A 23,473-nucleotide genomic window follows, 5' to 3' on the forward strand; every position below is an offset into this window, starting at 1 on the left:
TAGCAAAGTTTTTTTTTATGACCATCCAATATTTATTTTTCAGTCTCTTTATTAGATACAAGCAGAAACTAAATAAAATATCTACAAGAACCCAGGTGAAAGAGAAGTACACTTGCACTTAAGTTTACTTAAAGTGCTCTATTTTAATGCATTAATTTTGTACTTAATATACTAAAAAATATATCTTAAGAACATCTCAAGAACATCTAAGTGTACTTATCTGTGCTATTTTGAGACACCATGAATATGAACTAAAATGTACTAATAACATACTCTCTCTTTATTTAGATACAACTTTGTATGAAAGATGGGTTCAAGTTTAATACAAGTGGTATTTTTTATACAGAGATAGTATTTTAAAAGTGCATTTTAGTTCAAATGCACGCTGTCTCAAAATATCACAAATAAGTACACGTTTTATTATATTAAGTACAAAATTAGCATGTAAAAATAGGGCACTTTATGAAAGTGTACTACTTTTCACCTAGGAAATAAAAAATGAAAAATTTCCAGAGCAAAATTGCGGCTTCTGGTATAAGTACAGTATTTAGAGGTTTTTTTTGGCACTAAACACATCTTGAACTCTTTTAAGGAGACCTGAAGTCATTCGGTTAGACTTGTTATTTTCATTTAATTTAAGAGGGCCTGCAGGTTCCTGCTATTGCTCAAGTGTAAGATGAGTTTACATTAAAAAATGGACCGCATGCAAATGTATTGTATTTTCTGGTTGTATTTTAATAAAGAAACTGATAAATAATTATATATGCTTATTATGCCATTGCAAAAATAACAAATCTAATGGTCCCCTACTGTATGTGTTTTTTAAATGATGAATGAGCATATGCTCTTTAAAAATGTACAAACCATTGTACAGTTCATTTGAAATGTAGACAGTAATATTATTGGTGGGATTTAATTTAACCTTAATTTTAAAAAGTATGTAAAAGTGTAAGCTGACCAAACATGCATTTTGGTGCAAGTTGATGCATTCAGCGGTGAGCAGAGTTTGGTTTTCTTATGAATAAGTGATTTCCAGCTGACATCTTGCCGTTTCCCAGCTAATTCAAAATTTATCTTTTTTACTTCAGCTACAGTGGCCACAACCTGCAACGACCCCGGGACCCCTCAAAATGGAACACGTTATGGAGACAGCAGGCAGCCGGGAGACACCATTTCTTTTCAGTGTGATCCCGGGTACCAGATCCAGGGCGCGTCTGAAATCACATGTGTCCAGCTGAACAGCAGATTTTACTGGCAGCCGGACCCTCCCACGTGCATTGGTTAGATATGTCTCCACTGCACACCTCTCACTTTCATTTTTTATGTATTTTTACCATGGTATTACAATGATGATGCCATAGTGTTCTTTAAGTGGAGTGTATAATGATTGCACATATGCATGCACTTGTATTTCACATATGCATGGGGTTGTATTTTTTACAGTATGTACACTTATATATATATATTTACAGCGCTAAAAGAAAGTGCATTAATGACTACTTTCATGAGTGGCCAGTTGACTTATTTGGTGTCTCCCATGGTTTGCCAGTTGCTGTGAAAGTCTCCAGTGTGCTATAGAGTACAGACATTCGGGTTCCAGAAGTAAAAATCCTACTAATTTTCTACATAGAAGAATTGATTTTAAACAATAACATAAACCTTTCAGGATGGACCTAGCATGAGCTGAAAGGTTATTAAGTGATGATATATGCTTCTTGTAGAACACATAAGTCCTTGCCATTTCAACTTTATTTTTAAGCTTTGTTTAACTGATAAACTCTTGAAGCACTACACAAACTACAAGTTTATTCCACCAATCAAAGAAGGTCATTACCATAAAAAATTGATTCACAATCACAGTCATATGACTCATTCATTGGCTGTCCAATCTAGTGAAACTTTGAAAATGACCCTTTAGGGATGTTGCACGGTTGTGGCTAGAAGGGATACAGTAACGGACAAAATCTCATGAAATCTCACCGGATATGAGCACTGTTTTACCCATACACCTAACCCTGATGCCAACATTTCACAGGATTAGCCCACAACTGTATCATTTTTAGTCAGGGCTGCTGTTTTTTTTATCCAAATCCTAACCCTAAACCCAACATCTGTCAAGATTCAGATGTAGCTGTATCCCCTCTTGCGCCACTCGGCAGCAATGTTTGCAGTTATTTCAGTCCTTGCAAGACTAAATTCCTATCTTATTGAATTGGGACCGAGGGGCAACCTTCCGATCTCTCTGATGAAGCCAATATGGAAGTGATTTAAACTGCAATTCATTGACTGCCCACTAGAGGCTTGCTCCAAAAGGGAGTCAATTCCCATAGACCTCCATGTTAAAATGCCCAACTTTAGAGCAGGAAATATGTTTACAGCCTGGTACAACAAGTGTTTTTGGTCTGTATAGCAAATTTTGAGGGTGAATTTTTTGTAACTCATCCGTTTAATGTATATTAAGCCTTAAACTTTTGCATAATTAAGGGTGTGGCCACTTGAGTGATGGGTGAACTGCCACTGCTGTGACTAAAATCGAGCTAGGCGAGTGTGGTTTCATCAACCAGCCACCTCAGCTTCACCCATGTCCCGCCTCTTTACCCATTTTTGGTTTTCCTTGACTGATGGGCAGTGACGCATGGCTAAGATGGCGATGGCAGGCACCGCCTACTTTAAGCTTAAAAAAGCAAAAAATTTATTCAGTGTTGTCCATTAATGTATCATTTACCAGGATTTATGTAGAACATCATATATTATTCGTAAAATTAAACCAAACGTTTTAAGAGATTAGAAAAAATCCAGAAACAATACCAATATCTGTATGAAAATGAAAAGTATAGTGTAGAAAAGTATAGTCTAAACCAGGGGTCCCCAACCTTTTCTTCACCACGGACCGGTTTCAGCTTTAAAAAAATTTCGCGGACCGGGGATGAGATTGGGGGGGGGGCTTGGGGTCGCTGAGTTGCTGTTCAAACGTGCTGCAAATCCTCCTTTTCGAAATGTACCTTTTAAACGGAAGTAAAGCTAACAACCATGCATGAGGAAAATTAATAATTGCTTTATTTCGGCTATAGTATATTTTCTATAGACGTGTAAAACCATATTTTGGCGGATTGTTTTTTACTTTCATTGTTTTTACTAGTTTGCCTGCCCTTTTAGTCTTAATAATTAATGGAACCTAAACGAACTTGTCTTGCTGTTCTCGAAGGCAGCTCGAATCTTGGTCGGGCTCGAGACCCAATTCCAAGTAACAGAAGAGAAGAAAAATGCAGTGAAGGAGGAGAGATGCCAGAAGAATTGCGGCTGGGCACGGAGACTCACCATGAACAATGATGATTGACAAGTTTAGGTTCCTTTCAAACCTACGTTAAAAGTGTAGCCGTTAAAATATTATTAGCCTAATAGTTTATTTTGATCATGGTGCTACGATCGATGGATAATTCTGAAGTTGTTTTAAAGAAGAATAAAATAATTACTTTTCAGTCATTTGCGCTGTCACACATTTGAACGTCTCCGCATATGTACATCATTGCGACGTACATTTGCAAATGATTCATAAAGTCATACCTCCGCAATTCTTTGATCGATTGTGTTTTAGAAGTACTGTATGCTCAAACTCTAATGATAGCAATGTGATCGCTGATGCGCTGGTAGAGAGAGAGAGGCGGAGAAAAAGAGAGAGAGCGCGGCTCTGTTCAAAAGTGGAAATGATTGATGTTATTTGAAGTCGGCTCTTACAGTACAAAATACCCGATTAAGCTATTACGTGGCTATTATACACATTTTTTCGGGACGTTCTTGCGACCCGGTGGCAACTTGTCCACGACCCAGTACTGGGTCGCGACCCGGTGGTTGGGGACCTCTGGTCTAAACTAGTCGCCATCTATCTAGGTTTTACATATTTTTTTATAGTTTTGACATCATTTTTTTATAGTTTTATATTGTACATTATTTATGATTCTGTAAAGTGTCTGATTTATTTCAGATTTGGTTGGTTCGATTTAGGATGTTTGAAATGCCTGTGGAGAAAATTATATGTAAAAATGACTGAGAGATGCTTTTGCATGTTTATTTATTTTGCATTATTCATTGTAGCCGATACGTGAATGATTGTTTCTCTTATCAAGAAGTAACCTTCACATGGAAACGTGCTCTTAGATGATTGGGTAATGTCCTGCCAGATCTCGCTTAAAATTCATCTCCATTTCATTTATTGATTGTTATCATTTAATATTACGGGATGTTGCTGTCCTTCTGTATTAACTGATAATGAGGGCATAGTAATCATCTTGTAATTACGCCGGTGTACTGGTGTTTATTGTGTGTGTGTGCGTGTGTTTTGAAGGATTGTATTGAACATATCTCTTGTCCTCACTCTCCTTGTTATGATAGCTACCTGCGGGGGCAATGTGACAGGGCCTGCTGGGGTAATTCTATCACCCAACTATCCTCAACCCTACCCACCAGGAAAAGAGTGTGACTGGCGGATAAAAGTCAACCCTGACTTTGTCATAGCTTTAATCTTCAAAAGGTAATGCGCTCATTCAATGCCGGGCGCCTGTGAATCTCATGCCACCAGAAGAGATGTAACAGACTGTGTTTTTCAGCTCTGTGCACCATTCAGAAATGATATGAGAGTCCATATGAAATTCAAGTTCAATTTCTATCTTTATTTAAATTTAGGTGGCAAACAGAAGGGGCAATTGTAATTCGAATATAATGAAATTGAAAAAGTGAATGGAATGCATATATAATATTTATTTTATATCAGATTTAACTTGAATTGAAAGGGACCAGAATTTTAAATCTGAATTTTGCCTTATCTGATCTTTGTTTCTCTATTTGGTCTGAAATAGCATAAAGGTCTTATTTAATCTAATCAAACTTCTGTTTTTATTAAATGAATGCAAACAGGAATATGATATCATTTTTATATACTGTATATGCAGTAAAATAAAAAAATGCATAGTAATAAACACTAACATTTACATAGTTTTTACAAAACATTTAAAAAAATGTATCACTGCTTTGTTACCGATGGTTTAATTTACAAAAATGGGCTCTTATAGTTTTTTAACCCCAGATTTAAATCTGAGACTGCAGCAAACTATGCTGATAATAATAGCAATGTTGGGATTGATTTTGACATTAGAAATATATAATTGAGGACAATCGTGTATCTGACGATTAATGGAAACATACAAAGTCCCATAATACTTCAGAGCTGTATCATTCCTCTTGTCTTCTTGTGCAGTTTTAATATGGAGCCCAGTTATGACTTTCTTCACATCTATGAGGGTGAAGACTCAAACGGGCCGCTGATCATCAGCCTGCAGGGGAATCAGGTCCCCGAGCGCATCGAGAGCAGTGCTAATAGTCTCTTCCTGGCCTTTCGCAGTGATGCCTCTCTGGGGATGACTGGTTTTTCCATTGAATATAAAGGCAAGTCTCACCATGTATATAATATTAATATTATAAAGAATATTATAATATAAAATATTATGCTTTATTCTCATTGCTTGATAAATGTTGAATGAGTGTTGATTATTTTTCTGTAAACCGCACACCTAACTTGTCAAATGTCTTAAAAATAGGCACCAGAGCAATGTTTGTGGTAACCGTGGTATAAGAGGAATAATTCACTCCGGTTCTTTTAATTTTTGAAAATAATGCACACTCGCAGTTAGGGCTGTCACTTTTTATTCAATATTCGAATATGCATTCAAACGTGACGTGAAATATCCGTATTCGAACTATAAATAAACCATCCGGTTTTTAAAATGCCATGGGTAGCGCATTTTTTACAGTAACACCTCGTAGTAGGAAGGAGGCTGAGAGAACGAGACCGACGACAGCAACTGTGCGCAAGAGAGGGAAAGCATTTAGAGGGTTTTTTCATTATGAAATTAGCATGTATGAAGATAATTTCTTAATTTTTACAACGCAATGTAAACTTTATATTAAACAACAACCGCATTTGTTTTGTAAACGGATTTAAAATGATCATGTGCTGACTGTCGTGCGTCACATAGATGAGAGAGTCGAGTGAGATCTGCTTTACTCAGCGGTAAGTTTAATTTCATCTCAAGTATCAAATGGTTTGTGTGCTCTCTTTTATTGAAAATGAGCAAGCAAACAGCACGCGCAGGGTTAATGTACTTGTCAATGACGGCTCACAAACGCGCGGGATAGGCTATGTATGTATGTGTGCGTGTTGTCAATGAGCTTTCTTCTCACTAACACGCTCAAGCGCGGGATATGCGTGTTTGTCAATAACGGGCATTAAATCCGCGTAATTCCGCTTGGTTCTGCCTATATACTCCTGCTGCTGTGGAAGTTGTCACGTTATTGTTTGTAACTGTTCTTAATCGTTTTTTTTATATATATGTAGTTTGTTTTTCATAAGTTGATAACATGCTGTTTCAAACATTAAGTAAAAAACTAATCCAGACAGCGCTGTTGATGACAGTCACTTTTAATAATTTTGTGATTGAATCTCCATTACAGTAGGATTTTTTTATGCGCGTAGGGGGGGGGGTGTTGTAGATATTCGAATATATTCGGATACATTGCATGATATTCGAAATCTGTTCGAATTAGATTTTTCTCAAAAGTGACAGCCCTACCCGCAGTGTAACATTACCATCTTGGCCGTGCATTATTTTCTTATAATTCAACGGCCTGTCATTAGTTATTCCTTACCTTAATATTATATATCAACATTATTATATACATTATAATAAAGCATAGTATTTGATTATAGCATACAGAAAATACTGTATCTTATTAAAAAAAATGACTCACATTTGCCCCCTATTACAGTAGTGATTTTTATTAATTATTGCTGTAATCCCTATTGAAATAAGTTTTATTACAAAAAAATCTTGACCTTGAAAACAAGTTGCTTATCAGTTTCCTATTATATCCTATTATTATTATTATGATGATTTCCCCACACATTGTCACACTTAAAGCAACACCAAAGAGTTTTTTTTTACCTTAAAATAACGTTTCCAAAAAAGTTTCAGTGGTTCATCCACTCAAAACAGGGTGAATGGCACTTTCGCATTCGCTTTGCAGCCCTCTATCGGACAAAACCGCACTAAAGAAGTTTCAAACCGTCGGGTAGTGGTCCTGTAGTTCGAGTGAAAACTACAAAAACTTGCTTTACGGCAGTCCTACAATCCAATCAGAGCCAGCTATGCTGCAGTATTTACGACGTGCTAATGAACAATTACGCTTCTAACCTGTAGGGGGAGCAAAGAGCAACAACTCTTTAGTGTTGCTTTAAGTTAACTTCCGGTCTTTGTTTGTTTATCAGTCTGGCTAGTAGCTAAACTGACGTCTGCAACAAATAGCTGTGCAAAATAAAATGATGTGGTTTCTTAAAGACAAGGCGAGATGGCGAGCATGGGTCACCGCTGTGTGAGGAGAGGTTTGACAGCCGATCAAAATACATAGTAATGTTAGCTCAGTGTAATAGTTATTATGTGTTAGCTTTGAACAAAGGTAATGTACTGGTTATTTATTTTTTCTTATCATCGGAAAGAATCTACTCTAGAGGGACTTGATTCTTTGCGGAAGTCTACCAGAAGTTTTGGCCACAAAGCCGCTTATGTTGCTGCCACTGAAACCTTCTAAAGGTTTACTTTCCTCCTAATACGTAACAATGCATTTTTGTGCTTTGTGAAGCCTGTAAAGGCTGATCTGAATTACAGTATCGGAGAACTGTGTCTTTATCAGGGCAATTCTAAAATGTTGAGAAGCTCTTTGGTAAGAAATTGTCAATAGTGTAATATCCATAAACCGCTAACCATGATGGCCTGATACGGTTTCCTCTGGAGTCTTGCAGCAGTTTGTGTCTTAATATCTCTCTTCACTCAGCCAGAGGACTTCATCTTAGCGTACCCATCACATCATCTTATACACATTTGAGATGCAGTAATTAACAACACTGACAGGTAATTCAGTATTAATCCAAATAATTGATCTATTTGGACCGTCAGTAGGGAAGAAAAATGAAATAGTTAACAGCATGTGAAGTGATTCCTGTGATTTATTTAAGCCTATATTTACACTAATTGGTGAAATTCACAGATATAATGATTGGACACAAATTAGATTTTTTTTGTCTTTTCTTTTACATTTACTTTATTGACTGTGTTTTTATTAATACCACATCAGACAGTGCAGCACAATAACGCCAATACAGCATTTTTATTTACTTTTTATTTATTTTTTGCTGAATGAATCATATAAGTAATAAAAGCCATCATTGTTTTTTTTTTGTCAGTGCACACTGCAATGCTTTATCTACTCTAAAATTGGGAGATAATATTTGTTTTTGTTTTTTTGGATAGAAACAATCACAGTGGGGACAGAAGTCCAAAACATAGGGGAAAAGATCGATCAGGATTAATGAGGATATAGCCTTCAAAGTAGGGTTATTGTAACCCTCATTTGACTTACATAAAAAACCGCTACAAAATAAAAATGTCTTATTTTGTCTATTTTTTACCCATAATGGGTAAATATTGGACAAAACACACTGCTGGGTTAAAAGTGACCCCCATGGTTGCATACAGTACCAACAACTAGGGATGGGCATTCGATTACATTTTTTTAGTCGATTGTCGGGAGAATTAACGATCGACTATCGATTAATCATTAATATTTTTATAATAAAAAATAATTATTTAACTTTTATAAATCAAAAAGGTTGAATACAAAATTACAGCGTGTTTTCCTCCATGAGACCTTTATTACAAGATCAACTTGTGGCAGACAGTTAAACTACATTTAGTTAGACAAACGGAATATATATGCGCTTGAATATGTGGTGCTCTAAAGCAGCGGAACCTGCAGCTGCAAGCCGCATTCTTATTTGTTCCAAAAAATCATGACCTCTTCATGATTATTTTTTTGAAATCAAAACACGGAAGGTCACAGATAACGGACTATGGTGTCAAATATTGCACTCTGGTGGTAAAATGTTGAATTGCTGCCAAACAGTGAAATTCATTTAATTGCTTCAAGACACACGCTACGCTAGGCAACGCAACCTGCATTAGATAAAAAAAAGTATTCGATTAATCAATAACAAATTAACGTCATCGACTAAATTCTTAACGATCAATTATCGATTGTCGATTAATCATGCCCATCCCTACCAACAACCTAACATTGGGTCATTTTTAACCCACCATGTGTTCAGTCAAATATTAACCCAATAAATAAATAAATAAGAATTACTACCGCTTCAAATGCTCATAAGAAGCACAGTATCAGAATTTGTATGCATTAACTAAAATAATATATGAGTGTCTACAGGTTACATGCTGTTGGATTTAAACCCACATTTACTATTTGCACAAACTGAATGGCGAAAAACCAATCCGCTGTTATTTGCATGTACCCGTCTGATCTGATCTGTGCCAGATGTCTGTGCTCAAAGTGGATTTGAATGGCAGCGTAAATGTTGCCAAAAAGCTGTAATGATATTGCATTTCTTCAGTATTAACCTTTCTCAGTGAATACCTGGTAATATTCCCCAAAGGGACGACATGTTTTGGCAGTCTACATTGTGCTAATGCTCTTTTAAAAGGGAAGTGAGTTTGTACTTTAGAAATGTCAAAGCATGCGGCAATGACAATGTGCCGTCCCTAATGTTCAATGTGCCTCCCTCAAATGATTCACGCTACTCTCTTATGTGATAAAAAGCTATGTTGGATTGTTGAATATTTTATTTGTAATTATTTGAATGGCAACTCATTTTGTCTACGCTCCTCAGTACTATGTTTTACTTTGCTTTTTTTGTATTATCAGGATTGAAGTACTGTGTTTCTTATATCACAGCATTTTTAACTCTTTCACCGCCAGCTATTTTTTAAAAAAGTTGCCAGCCAGCACCAGCGTTTTTCATGATTTTCACCAAAGTTTAATGCCTTCCAGAAAATGTTCTTCTTTAAATATATAAACATACAATATACCAAATGAAAGAACAGACCCTCTGTTTTCAAACAAAAAAACCGTTTCATCCTACCTTCAGTGGTTCTTTTGTTCTCAGATTTTGACTATGGGTAGGTTTCTGCAAAAACACCACATTTTGAGCAAAAAGCAGAGATAATTCCATTTTTGTGACGGACTTTTCATAGAGATCCCATTCAGAGCGATCTTTAAAACAGACACGGACATGCAGCCGCTTGCCATAGGGCAATACTTCCGGGTTTAAAAAGTTGCAGAAGGGCGGAAAGTGGTATTGCGGCAAGACGGAAAATCTTGTCATTGGCGGGGAAGCGTTTTCTCTTAATTGACGAGATATCTCGTCAATGGCGGGGAAAGAGTTAATATGTGTTATTTACACGTAACTTTCAAAAACACAAAACATATTTTTGGTACGTTTAAATAGATGCTGAGACGTACAATGTAGACTTATTTACCACATTTAAACGTAGCATTATTACATTTTTACAGCTACAAAACCTTGTAACTGACAGATATGTGTAGGAACATTTTAGTAGCATTTAAAATATATTTTAAGCCGCTAATACAGTCCAAAAAAGTTTATCATGTAATGTTATATTGTTAAAAGTGCATAACACCCTGCTAGAAAAACCAGCATACCTGTCAGGATCCTGCCAAAAGTCTTGTTTTATATCCATGTCTTGTCATGATGGCAGGGTTCCTGTTCCCTTTCATTACCTTGTGTAGTTTTTGTTATTTATGTCATTGTTTCCTAAGCCCTGTGCAGGATCATTTTGTACTGTTGTGTGTTCCAGTCTAGTGTAAGATATTGTGTCAAGTCAAGTCAAGGTTAGTGTTATATCCGTCTTAGTCTTGTTGCCCTGTTTAATGTTGTCCGCCTCCACGTGAGCCTTTGTTTTCTTGTTCTGTCTTTTGTTTCACCTTGGCGTCGTGTGCATTTGGGTTCTCTCCGGCTAATCCTGACAATACCAGCATAGGTTTCGTTTTGGTGCTGGTATGCTGGTGACCGATGTGCTGCGGCCACGGTCCTCTCTGGAGTTAGTGAAGTAACGTATAGAAAAGTATTAAAGTTATTAAACTATGATAACATTAATCCGGCAGGCATTTCAAATTTCAAACACTGACTGAAATGAAAGATCAAATCTGTGATGTAGCACGCAAAGAGCCAATGAGCGTTTGATATCACTGCCACGCAAAAACACAATATGAAGTGCTGTCAAAAGCATGCCAAACCAACAAGTGGCAAACCGTAAAGTCATGTTGGCCAATCAGAAGCCATTGCAGAGTTTCCCCTCAGCACATCACAGCCCTGACAACGCTGCAACTAGAGTTTCTAAAAATCTTCACCATGGCAGGAGTTTTGATCAAAGTTCGGTTCCAGTCACCTGATACTGGGTTTGCTTGTGGATGACCAGCCAAACCGCATAGTAAAATATTCATATTCTGATCTAATCCACACAGGTATTTTCAAAGTCGCACCTTTTTCTGTTTATCTTCCTGGCTTTGCAATACAGCCACCTTTTCTGTTTTTAAGATACGAAAATGTGGCTAAGGGTTTATGGCTTTAATTAGAACGTGTCAAGTATGACAACCAAAGGGATTTTTTCCTCTTTATTGTTATATATTCTGTTAATTAGTTTTGTATAGTCATCCGCTCACTGTGTTTCTTTTTATAAAACCAATCTTCAATCTGCTATTGTTCATCACACACCAGTAAGCACAATTATTAACTCACTTACCAGGTGAAGAAAAACATAAGAATATCACAGTCCAAAGGACTCGCATAGCTCAAGGAAAAACATTATAGCTTGATAAACAGAAAAACATTATCCACAGTGGTTCCACAAATTATTTAAATGCTTAGACCTAAAGCTAGTTTTAAATGTCTTGGATAACGAAATATCAAACCAAGACACATTTGCAAGTAAATGATGCTGGACCAACTGCTATTTTCGCAGTGGTTTCTAATCAATTATAATTTTAAACATGAACATGCTTCACTACTATCTGATGACATTAAAATGCTGAATAAATAGGCTGTTTTATTATTGATTTAACTTCTTTTCATAAAATGTTTTGTTTGAATATTTAGCTACAGTAGCTGCGTTTCCATTCGCCTTTAAATTGTGCAAACTGACATTGCAAATTGAAAATACGGCCAATGGAGTCATGTCAATATCGCAAAAAAGTTTTTCCACTCGCATGCGGAGGTTTCTTTTAGGCAATTCTGAAAAAATTGTATCTCGCAAAACTGCAATGGAAACATTGCAATGTTTATTCACATTTTAAGGTCACCTGATACAAGTAATTCACATACAGTAATCATTATTTGAAGTTATACCATGGTCTCTTTAAAACTTGATTCTGATTGGCTGGAAGGTGTGCATCAAAACCGTTTAATGCACAGGTAGTTCCAGTCAGTTTGATTACAGTTAAAAAAATTAATCCGCTACTATAAACATTGGTAACCATAGTAACACAGTTACACTTGCAGAGAGAGCGAGAGAGACAGAGCGAGCGAGAGAGAGAGAGACGTAAGTGATTCTCTCTTTAAAGTGCGCCGGTTTTATTTCACACTTTACATAAATAAATAAATGACATGATTAGTTCAAATAAAGATTGCCTTGTCACTGTCAGTGTTGCCTGTCATTCATAAATTATTTTAATAAATCAATTAAAGAATCATTGAGTTAGCTATATGCTTAAGCAGAGGCGTATCCAGCATTGAAGGACATTCGGGGCTTAGCCCAGACCATATTAAATACAGGGATCACTCAAAGAGTGTATAATAAGAATATTAACGTGATCTGCAGCATATAAAAGTGTACTCACCTAATCGCGGCGGGTCGCAGGAGTATTATTTCATAAGAACTTTTCTCTCAAGTAGATTTTTGCACGTGAGTTTTACTCAGACATGACCTGAATGAGCTGATGATGTCACAGAACCGCCAAAATTAGATTATTAAACTGCTGCGCCGAAGGAATAACGTTCAAGTGATGAATAAACCTACAATACTGTTTACCTACTGTATAACCATCTTATTTATGTACCATACAAAACGTCTAAAACATAATATAAACAGAACATTTAAAACTAAATATAAACGTATTGCTGCTGGAGACTTGCCATTGGCTGTTGTAATTGAATAAATAATGAGGTCAGTGTAAGAAAAGATTACAGGGGCTAATTTGGGGATGTTTTTATAAATATTATTTTGTTTCATGGTATTATGTTTTATATTATTACGTTTAATGTAATAATGCGTTAAATTATCTGATTTAAATATTAAAGATACTTTTTCAAGTTACCGTTTTGTAGATCAGTGGTTCCATTCCGGTAGCTAAATAGTGCTTTCGTTAGCTCCTCCCCTACCTGCTGCATATTCAAAAGAGTGGCAGAAACGGAGTAGCCCATAGGCTACCGACAGCAAAGAAACGTATTCTATAGGCTAGATTTTTTTAAGACCTAGCCCTATGTCTATTTCTAACAGACTGTATGCAGTAAAGCCAAAGCACAATGAAATAAGACAACATGATTTAAAAGTTTTACATAGGCCATTGTCCGGTTTCATATTTGTCAATCAACTTTTCAAAATACATTCGGGGCTCAAGCCTCGGGAAAATTCCCTGGCTTAAAGGCGCTCTAAGCGAATAATGTGCAACGTCACTTCCTTTTGATGTTTGAACTGTTTTCAAACAGACAGAGCGTAGCTAACTCCTCCCCCTCCCCCTCCCTTCCGTGCTTTCATGAACGCGCCCAACCCCCACCCCCAAATCCTTCTTGTCGTTTATTGGCTGGAATACTTTGTTTGGTTTTGTGCTGCTAGGTTTGGCCATTTGTTGATATTGCCGTTTGTGAAGCCTGGGCTGTCTACAGAGATCGCGTTTTTTTACAGTTTGATCAGCGGACAGGCAGCAAGCAGATAGTGAGGAGATGTTTCCGGTATGTAATAAAAAATGTTTTATGGTCTAAAACGCTTCAATTCGCTTAGAGCACCTTTAAGCAACGAGGGGATAGACAGCCACAGGTAACTCGCTCACGCATCTCTCTCTCTCTCTCTCTCTCTCTCTCTCTCTCTCTCTCTCTCTCTCTCTCTCTCTCCCTCGGGTCCTTTCAGTTCTCTCTGTCTCGCTCTTTTAATAATGAATTTAAATAAATGTGATAATTCATTTAAATAAAAGCAATACAATGGCACTACTTTATTTAAAGCGGACGGAGTGCGAGCCTTAACTTAAGAAAATGACCGTCATTTTTACCCGTCTGTTAGAGTAGTATGAAGCTGCAGACTCGGAGCCTGCACCTACAGACCCCCGCCCAGAGACCCGCATTCTCAGACCCCTCGTTTTATGAGACAGCGCCCCCTGCTGTTTGGAAGACCGTATAACACCCTTATCCAAATGGCATTGAAAACAATAGGATGCAATATTACGGTCTCGTTTTATTTAAAGTTATCCAAATAAATATTTGCGTTCCCGGCTTAATGCATGTGCCAAAAAACGAATTGTGTTTACCCAGTAGTTATTTTTTTGAGCGTGGGTGTAATTAAAAGAAAATTACTGATGGAAGGGATACAATTACAGATTGAACTATCTTTAGAAAAATATTATGTAATATTATATTGCTACAATGTTGTTGTTTTTTTAATTAAAATTCTATTTTTTTTTTTCGTTCAGTTCAACCTGTAATGGTCATTAACATCATGCTAACATTACAAAACCTGTTTTTTGATATTTTGAATCCGAAGCTAAACTTAAATAAGAATAGACAAAACACCAATAATAAACAATTCTGTACTTTATTGAACAATCACCTAAACATCATCTTGCTGTAAACAGGAGAAAGCAAACAAAAAAGAAAGAATTGTGTTAGTAACTTTACTTTTCATTTTCAATTGCATTAAAAATAACTCCTCATTTATAAGTCACTTTGGATAAAAGCGTCTGCTAAATGAATAAATGTAAAATAATGTAAATTCATAAGGTAAAATAATTACTTCCTGCAGGTGATTTTTTTCCTTCTTTTTCTGTCTTTTGGAAACTGCTCTGTCAAATTCCTCGACTTAAAAAATAAAACATGAAGGCCATTGTCAAAAATGTTGTGTAATAAAAATACTATTTTTTGCAAATACAAATTACAAGCATACCTAGAGTGATAAGAAGGGCCACTGAGGAACACCTGCTCAGCTTCCTGCCAGGATAATGCCTGCATTTCACATAGGCCATGAATAATGGCCTGTCCATATAAACAAATACATCAATTAATTAATATAAAAACATTGCATATATGACAATAATAGAAACAATCCAATTGACAAACATGTTGGGCCTACTTCAGGAAAAAAGAAAACTACAAATAAACTCCACTTCATTCTTGAAGTTCAGTTGAGTTTTTGATTTATAAAGCAGAGCTTTGAGGCATTGAAAAAGAATAGCAATTTTACTGCTGCTCACTGTCCATGTAGACAGGCACACATGGCTTTAGGGGGAACCACTTTGATGGTAGTCAAAATCACTGCAGCATTTGTGACATTTTGGAATTTCTGGAAGTGAGTCCCCCGTTTGAATTGTTATATCCATCTTTAAAAAAAAGAAAGAGAGAGTCAAACTCAAATTCTAATTTTAAGACCACTCCACAGAGTCCATACAAGGAACCCAAACAAAAGGCCAAATGACACATTCTAGCTGACATGTTAATATCATAGGCTGGTTAATAAATAGTGAAGGCATAGTACCTTTGATTATTAGTCAATTGTATGTTGTTAATGGGTGGCAACAACTTAATATCACAGTTAAATTGATATTGATTCATTTTAATACTTACTTTTTTTAAGAGCTCATTTAAGTAGTCTACATAAATTATATAAAGTAAAATCATTTTTCCTGCATGAATTAATTTATATAAGTTAATTAATTAAAGTTTAAGGAGAAAAGGTCCGGTAATTAAAAAAAGGTCAAATGGTAAATCTGATTAAATTATTAATGATGACATTCTTTGATATTAACACACTTTGGGGTGGTTTCCCGAACAGGGATTAGTTTAAATCAGGACTAGGCCTTAGTTTAATTAGAAAATATAACTAGTTTGATCAAACATGCCTTATTAAAAACATTACTTGTGTACATTTTGAGGCCAAGCAATGGCCACTGATGTATTTTAAGACATAAGTTGTTTTCAGTTTGGGCAGCTCTTATATTTATTTTAGTCTAGGACTAGTAATCCTAGTCCGGGAAACCGCCCCTTAATGTATTTAATTAGTTTACTTTAATGTCAACAAATTTTAATCAAATTTTTACAATGGCTTGTCTACAAAAAGTCCAAGGTTAAAAGCTAACGTTAGCTAGCTATGTTAGCTATAAATGTTTTCAGGGAAAAAAGGCGAAAAAAACATCCATTAACGGCTCGAATTTGTTTACAATCTATCTTTACAAATATTAAATGTATAACCTATATGTTGGGTTATCGATTAGCTAAAGTAGTTTGATTAAAAAAAGAATTCGAATGAGTATAATTCGCTTAATAACATTAACGATACTCACGTTTCTTCAAATGTTTATCCGATCCAATTTGATCGCCGTCTCGAAAAACGAGGGGTCTGAGAATGCGGCTCTCTGGGCGGGGGTCTGTAGCTGCAGGCTCCGAGTCTGCAGCTTCATAATATTGGTCTGTTAAAAAATTATACTGTAAACATTAATTACAGCTTTAACTTGGCAAATAACCAAGGTATAAGCGGGATAATCCACGCTACGCGTCGGGTGGTTCTTCGCCTCTACGTCGTGCATTAAAACCCTTTAATGCATGGCTAGCCGTGGATTATCCCTTACATAACGTAGTATGGACAAAAACCTCAGAGAAACACCTCAATACATGTCCGGTCCCAAGTATAAGTCTTTTCTTGCCAGTAATGTTTGAATAACACTCCAGCATCTCTTTTGATTTAAAATAATGCCTAGTGTGGTAAATGTGATATTAGTAAACCTACCAATTAGTCAATGTGATGTTTTAAGCTATGTTTTAGTCGCATATCATCTGTCAATGGTAACAAAAATAATATTTGGTCCACATTTGGAAAATACACTGTAAAAAAATGCAGCATGAACAACTATTTTTAAATTTAAAATGGTTTAACTTATATTTTTATATTACTTTAATAAAAAATTATGTTGATTTGACAAAAGTGATGCATTTTTTTTTACAGTGTAACACCAACATTTTGTGGAAATCTGCAATAGAAACGTAGTTACTGTCCTGGGGCGATGCCATAGACTAGAGGTCTTCACGGGTCCACTTAGATCCAAAAACCCGAGGTCCAACCCGATCGGGTTCGGGTCTAAAAGTTTCACATGCACCTCGGACACGGGTCGGGTATAATAATAGCGGTATCGGGTCTCGGGAAATTTAAAATGAATGTTTTTTTGCTGAACGGACCCGAGAAGACCCGAAATCTCTCGCGTGTGTGCGTCAATGTCTTTTTCAAACCCCTCATCTGTTTGCCAAGAGCGCTTGCGACATTGTGTGGCTGGGGGTAGGTTAATTTTCGTTTAGTTCGACATGTCAGTCAATTTTAAATGAACATTTTAGCGGTTACCTTGGTGTCGTCAGATAACAAAGCAAAACAAATGGAGCAGCTCGCCAAATTGGTTGCGAGGACAGCGGAGTTTCTTTCTGTCTGACAGCTGCGTGTGGGTCTGCCGAATGCACACACGTCAGTGCCGTTTACATTCGGGTCCAGTCGGGTTACAAAAAATTGCCACTAGTTCAGGTCGGGCTCTGGTCTAATTTTCTTGGTTTTATCTCGGGTCGGGTCTTTAAAAAAAAAAAATAGTTGTGCACGTCGGGTCGGGTATGAAGTGATTCGGGTCATTTTGGGTCGGGTAAATTTCTTTGGACCCGAGAAGACCTCTACCATAGACTGTAAAAAAAGATGGACGACACGATGCCGCTTCCTTCAATTGTAATGAATTGAAGCAAAACATTTTACCATGTGTGCTGCCATGTTAAGTAAAAACGTCAGTTTGGAGCCAGGGCATGCGCAGAAGGAGTTGTCCGTGGAGCCAAAGGCGGAGCCGCGGTATCATACTTCCACCCAAACGCTACTATATCTTTCACAAAATTTTATTGGAAGTGTAATTTTTTTTAAAAATTTAGTGTAAGTGTAATTTTTTTATTTAGAGCTGAGTCCCGTTCGTTTGCATGGTGAGGGCGGGGTTTATGACTGCAGCCAGCCACCAGTTGGCAATCAAAGAGCCAGTGGCTTTGCTTTTCAAGATGTATGAGGCACACCCGGGCAATACCCTTTTGGAAAGTACACTTTTGCACCTTCAGTAAGGAGTTCATATTAGTACCCCATTGGTACATATTAGTACCAAATGTTAACACTCTGTGCCTAAATGGTACATATTAGGACCTTTTTAAAGGGTACTGCCCCAGTGCCATTTTTGTAATAATTTGCTTTCTAATTCAATGACAATCATTCTTTTTATAAGTATGACTGAATTTTTAAAAATATTTTGGCCTTGAAAATGCATGTGAAGATAAGTGTCTGTATCCTGAGGCTACACCGCATACCCCAGCTGCACTCCTAATCCCTCTGTTGTTGCGGCAATACAAGCGAGATTGTGTTGCACACTTGCAATTTCACCGATAGAATCTTTCAACCTCCTTCCCACTTTCTCGCTTCCCTAAAGGCGCAGGCAGAGAGCTGTTAACTGTCAAGTTGTTTGGCAGCATCTCTAAGCGCCACCTCCGGATCTTTCTCCAACTGTCCTTCTCCCGGTGTCGGGTGGCAGAAGGACAGAGACAGAGTCTCTCGCCATCCCGTCGCGCTCACCTGCCTCTCCCCCGGTGCTTACAAACTCTAATGCATAATGCCCCCAAGCCACGCTCTGCTCTCTTTTTACACTTATTGTCTCTCTCGTTTTTCCACTCGCATACTGCCTCTCGTTCTCATGCTGTGCCGACGGCTGGCAGTAAACATGAGATATGACTGTGCATCTGATTAGTTTTGTTAAGGGTCAAAGATGCTTTCATTCAATTACAGTTGTGGCGGATTATTTATTTCTTTGCGTGTTTATTTGCATATTTAAAATGTATGGGCCATTGCTCCATTCCAAGTTTGTTGGAATTCCAAATGAAAATGAGTTGTGGCACAGCGGTAACCCATGTGCTCGCAACATGTCATAAGTGCCACGCAGGATCAAATCTGGGTGTAATTTGGCGTCCCGCCTTAAAGCCAATCACCTTTTTTTTACTTCAGATACTCTGAAAAATGCATCCTCATGATTTGAATTAAAAACAGCATTTATGATGTCATCATGTCATTTGTTTGTTTCAAAGCTTAGCCACATTTTTTAATCTTAGATGTTTGAAATCTAGTTTGGTTACGTCTTTTACCAGAGGGTTGAACTTCTGCTATGGTTTATTCATGATTCTTGAGTTGCTATTTGTATTCCTGTGCAGCATCTTTATCTAATACAGACTAGGATACTTGCAGAAACTGAAGGATATTTATGTTATGTTTTGATTTTACAGAAAAGCCACGAGAAGCCTGCTTCGACCCAGGAAACGTTATGAACGGAACCAGACTGGGAATGGACTACAAGCTGGGATCAACCGTGACGTATCAGTGCGAGTCGGGTTACACCATTGCGGGGCCGCCCACTCTCACCTGTGTCATTGGGGCTGATGGAAAACCTGTATGGGACAAAGCTCTTCCTAAATGTAAAGGTAAGACCCCAACAATAGGTTTTCTAAACAAACATCACTATTTCTAATCCTTTAGGGCCTTATGGATTTTGAAGAAAATCCCATAGATTTACATTAAAGACATAATATTGTACACACTGCGTTCCTTAGACTAGTGTGCAAAACAATCACCTACCATCAACAGATATCACATCAAGGACCTATAGAAAGGTAGCAATACCTTTAAATGCACCTACTATAAATATAAGTCAGACAGTCAAATTAATTGCTTATTTTTCCATGTATTTTACTAGATCGCCCGGCGGTTCTTTTGAGTTTATAACCCTGTTTTTGCTTTTATTGTCCTGGAGTTTTAAATACAGAGTATCGATGCACGTTAATGTGATTAAGCACTCTTTCGTCCAAAGGCATTAGCAGCAGTCTCTTCAGAGACAGTATTCCTTTTGTTGTTTGCAATCTCGAGAGTTAATTGATTTAGGCCTTTGCTTCGTGCAAAGTTCGGCTCTGTCACACTGCCAATACACCGTTATTCATCCGGCTTCAGAAAAATGTCTGCAGCCTCCATTAGCTTACTAAGAGAGAGACATATGCCGACAGAGGCCTTGAGGAAGCAGCACGCAGGTCTTTGTCCCGCTGTGACAGATGAGAGGACTTGGATGGTGAAAAGTGTCACTCATCCACACATCTCCTGTCAACCGCAGACCTTTCTTTTCTTTTTCCAGCTTACTTCTTGGCACATGCTAGTCTTGCATTTCTTTTATAAACCATATGTGTTTTGGTCAACAGGGGTCCAATGATCCATGAGTTTGCCCAAATACGGTATTTTTGTTTGATAAAAAGCAGAAGAAGGTAACTGTGAAAAGGTAGTTTGCAATACATGTTCTTATTTTTCCTGCTTCATTTTGGCAAAGAAACTTTAAGAGATATCAAAAATATATCATCCGGTTGATGAATTATCAATCTGGAGCCACTCATAAAGGTAACCGCAATAATGTAACCATCTAGGTTAACTATAGACTCAATATGCAGTAGTTTGGCTATGATTAACCCATTAAAATAACCTTGACGGGGCACCATAGGCCAAAGGCTTAGGATGATTCTAAGGACCCATGAATTTTGAGGACACCAGGGAAGGACTGTCACATTGCCAACCTCCTTAGCGGGGTCCTCTTTACTCTGCATTCTTCAATCCCCGGTCTCACAGTGCGGAATGAACTTCAGAAGAGAACAATGTGTGTTTGTATTTACTGCTATTTGCTGACATCTGCATATGTGCAGTTGTTTACTATAAATTAGGTCTGCCTAACAATTAGCCGCGACTATAAATGCAGTTTACACAATGTGATGCTGGAGCAATACATGGCACAGCGACAGACAAAATCTGGATATCAAAAGAGAAGCAAGAAATGGAAGTCACCCAGTTTTTTAAAAAACAAAGTGATTTACGTTCCCTGTTTTGTGTTATGGTTCTGACATGAAGTCAGCCCTTATAAGCGTTTAACTGTATAAGCTAGGGGTGGGGCGATACTATATTCAGTATCGATAATAGCGAAAATGGCCAGATCGAATATTGTAGAAGTCAAGGTCTGTGTTGGTATTTGATCGGATTGTACTCCCCGTACAATCCGATCCAATACTAACACAGACCTTGTCATGGCAACTTGGGGTAAAGCATGACTTGCCGTGCAACATGAATTCGCACAAAGTTGCTCTTTAAATTGTCCACACCTTTAAAAGTTACACTTTAAATTTCATTTTGAATTTTTGTGCTGACTTTCTATAAGTGTTGCTACTAGTCTGTTTGAAACATTTAAATACAAATGTAGCAGCAGTATTGCATAATGTTTTATTGAGTCTTGAATTTGCACAGTCATTTGTTGCACAGTAAAGTGTTTGAGTTCTGTAGCTCTGTTTAAGCTTTTTGTATGGCTTACAAATGTGTTATTTGCAGCTTAATTAATTAAAAGGGCGATAGAGATGGTATTGGATAGGTATCGGTATCGACAGATACACTGAAAAAAATGATTCATTGAATTTAATAAATTTTTTAAAGGTAAGTGGTTGCAATCAATTTATTTAAGCTACATTTAAACAAAAGTTTTATATTTTATTTTACTTTACTAATCTTTTTTGTTTAAATGTAGCTTAAATAAATTGATTGCAACCACTTATCTTAAAAAATTAATTAAATTCAACGAATATTTTTTTTCAGTGTACTCAAGGTTGTGGTACCACATCGGGATCAGACATGAAAAAGTAGTATTGGCCCAGCCCTAATATTAGCTAATTAGCATAAACTAGAAATTAAATCAGTTACAGACCCCAATGATTTGTAACACAATATGCCAAAGAAGTATTTAGCGTTTTCTCTAAATACACTGAAAAAAATGATTCATTGAATTTAATCAATTTTTTTTAAGATAAGTGGTTGCAATCAATTTATTTAAGCTACATTTAAACAAAAAAGATTAGTAACGTAAAATAAAATAAAACTTTTGTTTAAATGTAGCTTAAATAAATCGATTGCAACCACTTACCTTAAATTTTTTTATTAAATTCAATGAATCATTTTTTTCAGTGTATTTGATTACTGTACTATATTTTTCAATTAAATTTACATTTGCACAATAAATCATAGATACAGACATTGTAGGTCTGTGACTATATAGTGGTTAAAAGAAATAGGTCTGTATTATTAAGTTGCATACAAAGATTTTAGATAGTTAGGTGGTTGGCTTGTATGTTTAGTGCAAATGGGCGTGATAGGGGGCCCAACCTTATATTCTTTCATAGGGCCAAAAAAACTCGCTAGCGGTGTCCCTGAATTAGTTTTTTGCAAAAATAACTTGCGATTTTGATGTATAACCTGATTTCATTTATTCATTTATTTGATTTATTGTTGGGTAATGGTTAGATGTCTGTTAAATATTCACTGAAAGCTCAAATTTAGTTTTAGCCTAGACATCTTGGCTGTGTTTGAGCGGCTATGAGACATTGAAACACAAAATTGCTTGCTGGGTAGTTGAACTAGTACCAAACTGAATTTTCACATTGAATTAAAGCAAATAAAATGACACGCTCGACTGATTCGTGGTTTGGACAAACTGTCCACTCCAAAATTGCATCATTGGTTAAGTTAATGTTGTGATGGCGACCAAGTCTGGCCCCACACGACAATTGCAGTTCTCTCTAATGCTGCTAGCGGTGCAGAAATGACACACTTGACTTTAAAGTTGTTCCTGGTGATTTGTGGTAATGGCTCGAACCACACGATAGAAGAAGTGCAATCTTACCAACTGGGCGCCCTCTGAACCCAGCATGTTCAAAAACAACAGCGGGTTAGAGAAATGAACATGCAGCGTTTAGCATTTGAGCATCATTGACCCCAATCTGAAGGTCAAGCAAGGAGTCCTCACACCTCAATAGCAAACGTTGGTTATTTAAGCTCTTATGATAGAGATGGAAAGCTGTTGATGCCCTTTGCCAACAGCCTCATTTCTGCACTCCAGGAACATTTTGTTTGTCCTCATTGATGGAATTTCCAGCACGTTGCTTCACCCATCTTTATGCATGAGCTGTTACCGTGGGGTAGAGACATATTCCTATACAGGTCATTGTTGAGCTAACATAATCATCTGATTGTGTCACGAGAGATGCTTTATTTGATCGCAATCAGATGTACAGAGTGTACGCAGACCCACGTTCACACAATCCATTAGCTTTCTGCTTGCTTAAAATCCCCCCGGCTTCACTATTAGTCAAGTGAGTATGTCTAGCACAGACAACTGA

At 37.0% G+C, this 23,473-nt stretch overlaps 1 protein-coding gene and 1 long non-coding RNA gene across 2 annotated transcripts in view; one reads left to right on the forward strand and one right to left on the reverse strand.

The window, feature by feature from the left end:
• The window catches only part of csmd1a (CUB and Sushi multiple domains 1a), a 667,584-nt gene that overhangs the window by 500,583 nt on the left and 143,528 nt on the right, over positions 1–23,473 (forward strand). Inside the window, exons 27-30 of the mRNA XM_065250481.2 lie at positions 1,089–1,280; positions 4,390–4,528; positions 5,252–5,439; positions 19,511–19,705. Coding sequence (XP_065106553.1) covers positions 1,089–1,280; positions 4,390–4,528; positions 5,252–5,439; positions 19,511–19,705 — 714 coding nt within the window. The remainder of the gene's footprint in view (positions 1–1,088; positions 1,281–4,389; positions 4,529–5,251; positions 5,440–19,510; positions 19,706–23,473) is intronic.
• On the reverse strand, positions 15,008–16,643 carry LOC135732441 (uncharacterized). Its single transcript, XR_010526756.2, has 3 exons — positions 16,519–16,643; positions 15,433–15,558; positions 15,008–15,214 (listed from the first exon to the last, which is right to left on the reverse strand). It is a non-coding gene; the product is annotated as an uncharacterized lncRNA (long non-coding RNA).

Source organism: Paramisgurnus dabryanus, chromosome 20 (assembly GCF_030506205.2).
Source record: "Paramisgurnus dabryanus chromosome 20, PD_genome_1.1, whole genome shotgun sequence".
NCBI lineage: Eukaryota > Metazoa > Chordata > Actinopteri > Cypriniformes > Cobitidae > Paramisgurnus > Paramisgurnus dabryanus.